Below are 6,000 nucleotides of genomic sequence, written 5' to 3' on the forward strand. Positions count from 1 at the left end.
TACTTGCGTGAGATGCGTTGAAGCCTGGAATCTTTTCATATCACTGCTTTAAGTGAATTGTTCTGTAAATGGCTGTAAACAACTCATGTGAAGACAATGCACATTACACCAAACCATTTGTGTAGGGCTGTCTTATGGTCTGCTTATTTTTTCAGGGGAATTACTTTGGTCATTTCCCTCCCTGGAAATGAGCCTGTTTTAGAAAATACTTCAGCAATCTATGCATTATACTGATCTTTCTTATATTTTTACTAATGCTGCCGCCTTTGTTGTCTCTATTACAGGCATTTAGAGATCTGTGTGCCTGATAGTATGTCTGTTTTATCTCCAGATTGGTCCATTCACTGTGGCAGGGGGAGTTTATCTCTATAAATGTTTTTCTCAGCCTGCAGCCTTTCTCCACTCCTAATGCAACCTAAAGAGAGGCAGCATGGTGTAGTGGTTAAGAACAGTGGATTATAATTCAGAGAACTGGATTTGGTTACCCATTTATCCACATGAAGCCTGCTGGGTGACCTTGGCCCAGTCACATTTATCTCAGAGCTCCCTCACCCTATGCAGGTGCAGGCAATGGCAAACCATCTCCAAACCTTGCCTTGAAACCCCTATGGGGTTGCCATAAGTCAGCTGGCCCTTTCCGCACGGGCCAAATACAGCGTCCCAGGGACTCTAAAAACAGCGTCTCTGGGAGACCGTTCGCATGGCCGGCACATGACCATTCGCAACTCCCGAGTGGCGCAAAGCCGCTGTTTCGAGCGAGGTTTTTCGGAAACAGCGGCTTCCAACCGCTGACGTGCGAACGGCAACAGCTGGAAGGTGCCATTTCCCCCCTTTCTCGAACGCCTCACCGTCCCTCCGGCTTTTCGGCGCATCGCACAGGCCAGGGGACACGCCCCCCCGGCCCTGCGACTCCAGAGCTGTCGAGCAGGGCAGGGGGCGTGTCCCCTGGCCTGTGCAATGCGCCAGAAGGCTGGAGGGACAGTAAGGCATTCAGGGGACGGCGCAACCTCTGCACAGGCTGCGTCATCTTCCCCACCCCTACCGTGACCAACCATGCGAAAGGTCCCAAGGGGTGCATCAGCGTCATTTATGCCAACGCATCCCCGCAGCATGGCCATGCGGAAACAGCCAGCTGTGACATGATGGCACTTTGAACCATCACTGTGCAGCCTAACTAGAAATACTCATCCCCTGTACTGAAACACTTCTAGATATTTGCTTACACTTTATAGGGGCTGAACCAGGCTATGTAAACACTTCCTGTTTTTTAATTTTCAGTAACACATCCTGTTCTTGCTCAGAAAAAAATATATAGACTAGTTTTGTTTATTAATTTTTCTTTCCAGAACAATTACATTTCTAGAACCATGCATGCAGGATTTAATTGCCCTTTTTCAATGGTTTTGCTGGGTCATCTGCTAAAGATCCCTTTTTCTGACCGGCTATGTCCCTGCCTCCTTCAGTCAGTGGATTCATTGGTACATATCCTTTTGCAGTACCCTTAAGTGTCCCAACTGAGACCAAAATGGATTGTATCATAGTTTTAATAAATGGTCTATGTTTTCTTGAGCAACTTTGAGCAAGGAATTGATTCCTCTTTGACCCTCAACTTATTTATTTTGTTGCTCGTTTTTAGATGCTTCAGAGAAGAGTCAAGGGGAGGTGTTTTTACATATGGGTCTTATTCAAGATTTATGGTTTTATTGTTCAAGACCTTGATCTAAGAAGGGGGGGGGGGTTCAAAGATCCCACCTAAAAATTTCCTTCTGTCCACAGATGTTTACTTTCCCTGCCTCCCACTACAGCCCCAGATGCTCCCAAAGGTCTCCAGGAGTAACTTGGGGGTCTGCCGTGGGATGGAGGTTTAGTAGAAATCTCCCCTTGCACATGTAAAAAATTTTAAGCAGGATCCAAACTGTGAGTTTTTTCCCCTCACATCACTTATTATTACAGCTGGAATACACAATGTGGTTTTTTTATTTACATATAAATAATCCTTTTCAGAGAGCAGCTGATGTTCCCATTTCAGTTTGTTGATCGGTTGGGGAAACACGACATGGTCTGCTCCGTCTCTGAGAGTGGGAGATCAGCACAAGCTGGCGCAATCCGCTTAGCTATTGCGAGAGCATTGTGTAGTTTTGTTACAGAAGACAAAGTGGAGCACATGAGGCAAGGTATGAATGTAAATAGGGAAGGGGGATATCATTGTAGTGGTCACATGAGTTCCTTAAGTAATGACATTCTGTGTATTTGTACTAAAAGTGCAGATCAGGGGGTGGAATACTTTAGAACTGTAGAAAAGTTGAGTTATTATTGATATGTGTAATACATTCTGCAGGCTGGAGGAAAGACGATTTGACAGCACTAAGCTAGTAGTAAGAACATGAGATGAACTTTGCTGGATCTAGTCCAGCATCTTGTCTCACACGGTGGCCAACCAGTTCCTCTGGATGTCCAACAACAAGGCATAAAGACTGAGGCCTTTTGGTGTTGGCATGGGATTCAGATGTTTACTGTCTTAGAATCTGGTGGTTCTCTTCAGTCGCTACAGCTAGTAGCCATTGATAGACCTCTCCAACATGTATTTGTATTTGTATACTCCCTTATTCAAGCTATCTATGCTTGTGGCAGCAAATTTCACAGTAGTCAACCCAATTCAAAGCCCCGAGCGGCAGGACGCAGTGCTGCTGTGGCACCACCCCACCACCTCTTCATCTTTTCCAGCCCTGCTGGAAGTTGGAAGGAATTGTCCACTATTCTTTGTTTCCCAAAGAGCAAAACCTATTTTTTTGTGCAATTTTGTGTGGTCCCCAAGTGGCTGTTTGTACTTTCAGAGGCAAGGGTTGATTCCTTCAGTGGTGTAACCCCAGCTAAACTTCAGAACATTATCCTATAGACAAGAGATATGTACTGAGGATTTACAAACTGGCTGCATCAAGAATCTTGGACACTAGTTAGTCTATGTGCTTACGAATTTCATCAAATAGAGCCCAGTTAGGGGACCTCTAAAATCTTGTGCTGAAAACGTATGAACTAGTACAATCCTTCTAGTTATTTCCTCAAATTGCAGTGAGATTCACACCAAAAATTTTCCATTCTCATGCCTGTTGTTCATCTCTCATTTTGAGCATTATGCAGAAGTGCCGTATCTGAATTCTATTAAGTTTACCATCTTGCTCCCTGCAGCTGGTCTCCTGACGGTTGATCCACGGGTGAGAGAAAGAAAGAAACCTGGACAAGAGGGAGCACGCAGAAAGTTTACCTGGAAAAAGCGCTGAATTTTGAATGTTAAATTGTTTACATATATATTGTACATTTATTGAAATTAAACTGGTGTTTTCCATTGTATTCAACCTCTGGATCAATCACAAAGCTCAATGCCGACTAACCAGTTGGCAGTAGACTTGCTGGAGGCAAAAAAAGTAGGAAAAGGATAAAACCAATAGAAGCTAATACAAGTTAGAAAGGCAACTGCACATGAACAGACTTGAGAAATTGACAGCGGATGAGTGAAAACAAGTAAGGAGAGCTTGTGAGCTCTTATTTGAAACTCTTTCCTACATCTACAGAAGGCACCAAGCTGACATTTGACAGATGAGAGTAGGGAGGCACCATGGGTGTCTTCTTTCCAAATGAAACTTAGCTGTGGTCTGATATTCCCTGCTGATGACAAACATATAAGGTTAAAAAAATAAGGGCTCATCGTGGCTACATTTTGTACTAGTATAACTGAAAATAAAGAACCATTGGTCTCTTGATAGTAGCTTTCTAAATAATGAACACTTCTATGTTTCCAGTTTAGGTGTCACCTTTGCAGTCATTTTTCTCTAGTGGCACGTTTTGTACACTCTCTAAAAGTACCTTTTCAGTTATATTTTAACTTACCTGTGTGAAAGCAGGTTAAAAAAAAGATTTGTATTGTTGAAGGCTTTCACGGCCAAATTCATCTGGTTCTGGTTGGTTTTCCAGGCTGTGTGGCTGCGGTCTGGTGGATTTTGTTCCTAACGTTTCTCCAGCATCTGTGGCTGGCATCTTCAGAGGTGTATCACAGAGAAAAGTCTGTTTCACACTGTGTCTAGTGAGAAGGGAAAGTTAGTGTGGTATATTGTCCATGTCCCAGGGTGGGGAACCAATCATTAAGTGTTAGGGTGGAACTTGCTATGCAAAGGTGCGGTTGAGTGCATACAACCTGCAATGCAATGCACTGAACCACACCTTTGCGTAGCAAGTTCCACCCTAACACTTAATGATTGGGTCCCCCCCCGGGACATGGACAATATACCACACTAACTTTCCCTTCTAACTAGACACAGTGTGAAACAGACTTTTCTCTGTGATACACCTCTGAAGATGCCAGCCTCAGATGCAGGCGAAACATTAGGAACAAGATCCACCAGACCGCAGCCACACAGCCTGGAAAACCCACCAGAACCAAAAAAAAAAAAGATTATTCATGAAACATGGAAATATTTTTGTTAGTATCACTCTTTCACCACAAGATGGAGCTCTGTGCAAACTGTAATAAAAACAGAAAATTTTAAATTGTAAAATAAGATTGGATGCTACTATGTATTTATACTTCAGAACACTGACCAGGCCCACTGTTGGACCCAAAGGTGTGTCTTGGATAACTGTCTTCTGGCAGTTAAATTATTTAAAATAGACATTTTTGCAGAAAACAAAAACCTGTAGGCACTGTTGTAGAATCATGCCTTGTTTCTTCTCCTTCGAAGGAAATGTCTTTTACAAGATTGTGCTTCATGCTTCATCTGCATAATTATCTTTTAAAATGATGGATTTGGGTTTTGGTGGGTTGTTTGTTTTGTCTGCAGATAGGCCATTTTTCCAGATTTGTTTCTGAACTCTTTGACCATATAATTTTTTTAAAAAAGTTTTTTTTAAAAAAGATTATTTTGAACACTTAAATTTCTGTTACTAACAGAACCCTGCAAAAGGTGGAGTGCTAATGTTGTGAGTTGTGAAAGCATACATAATCTGAATTTGTCAATAAGGAATCATTAATTTTATGACGTTTTTATTCCAATCAGCGAACATTGTTTTACCGTCTCCACGAAGTAGCCCTGTGCCGTAGCCTCATCTGTGCTGGAAAAGACCTCAGCAGGTCACTCCTCTCCTCTGAATTTGGTGTGGTGCACAGGGATTTAATCCTGAGTCTTTCCTGACCCACACCAGCTGCATCTAGTTTTCATCCAGAGCCCTTCAAGGTTAGGGCAGAATATAGATCCTCAATAAATAAATAAAATAAATTCATCCTAAGATCTTAATGTGAGTAGTAAAACCATGGGGACTGTGAATACAGAATAGAAGGTGAGGAGTTTCCCCCATGCAATTGTAGCCTACTTATCCTTGGCTACCTCAATCCCAGTTGGAGACCTAGGAAAATGTATAAGTTAATATAATGACAGCACTCTGTGCCTTGTCAAATAAATATGAAATTGCCTCAACAAATTAACAAACCTTTGATATAAACACAACAATTTTCTACCATTTAGGGATCAATAATAATGAATATATGTGTGCTTATTTATGTATAACACAACTCAATTATACAAAATCTTAAGTGTCTTAAGTAAAGCACTCAAAACAGTTAAAACTACTAACAGTGCCCAGTAAATTAAAAAAAGTAGGAAAGTTCAAACAATAATTTAGGGCTTCTTTATCCCATCTGTTCTTCCACACAGGGTGTAGCTACTGAATGTCTTTCTTCAACTTGGCCCAGTAAAAAAAATAAGCAATTCCCTCAATTGAGCTGTAGGCCTTCCTCCTCCTATTTAAGGCTGGATCAGTTGAGGAGGTTGGGGCTCTTGCAGTTGGTAATATGTAAGCAAGCTTACCAACTGCACATGCTTGTTGAGCTCTTGTCTCCTGGGCCCTAAGAGCCAACCAAAATGCAAATACTAAAATGGCATGAGTTACACAATGTTCCCTGCATGCCATGCAGGCACTATATTGGTGCCATGCAGTTTGGGCAGCTGCTGG

General features: G+C 42.2%; 1 protein-coding gene across 2 annotated transcripts in view; it reads left to right on the plus strand.

The window, feature by feature from the left end:
- MRPS9 (mitochondrial ribosomal protein S9) overlaps positions 1 to 3,348 on the plus strand; it is a 51,200-nt gene extending 47,852 nt beyond the window's left edge. For both annotated transcript variants that reach the window (XM_048494661.1, XM_048494662.1), the window contains 2 exons: positions 2,005 to 2,174; positions 3,187 to 3,348. In XM_048494661.1, coding sequence (XP_048350618.1) covers positions 2,005 to 2,174; positions 3,187 to 3,278 — 262 coding nt within the window. In that variant the 3' untranslated portion in view covers positions 3,279 to 3,348. The remainder of the gene's footprint in view (positions 1 to 2,004; positions 2,175 to 3,186) is intronic.
- Positions 3,349 to 6,000: the final 2,652 nt, after the last annotated feature.

This window comes from Sphaerodactylus townsendi, linkage group LG04 (genome assembly GCF_021028975.2).
Source record: "Sphaerodactylus townsendi isolate TG3544 linkage group LG04, MPM_Stown_v2.3, whole genome shotgun sequence".
In the NCBI taxonomy this organism is placed as follows: Eukaryota; Metazoa; Chordata; class Lepidosauria; order Squamata; family Sphaerodactylidae; genus Sphaerodactylus; species Sphaerodactylus townsendi.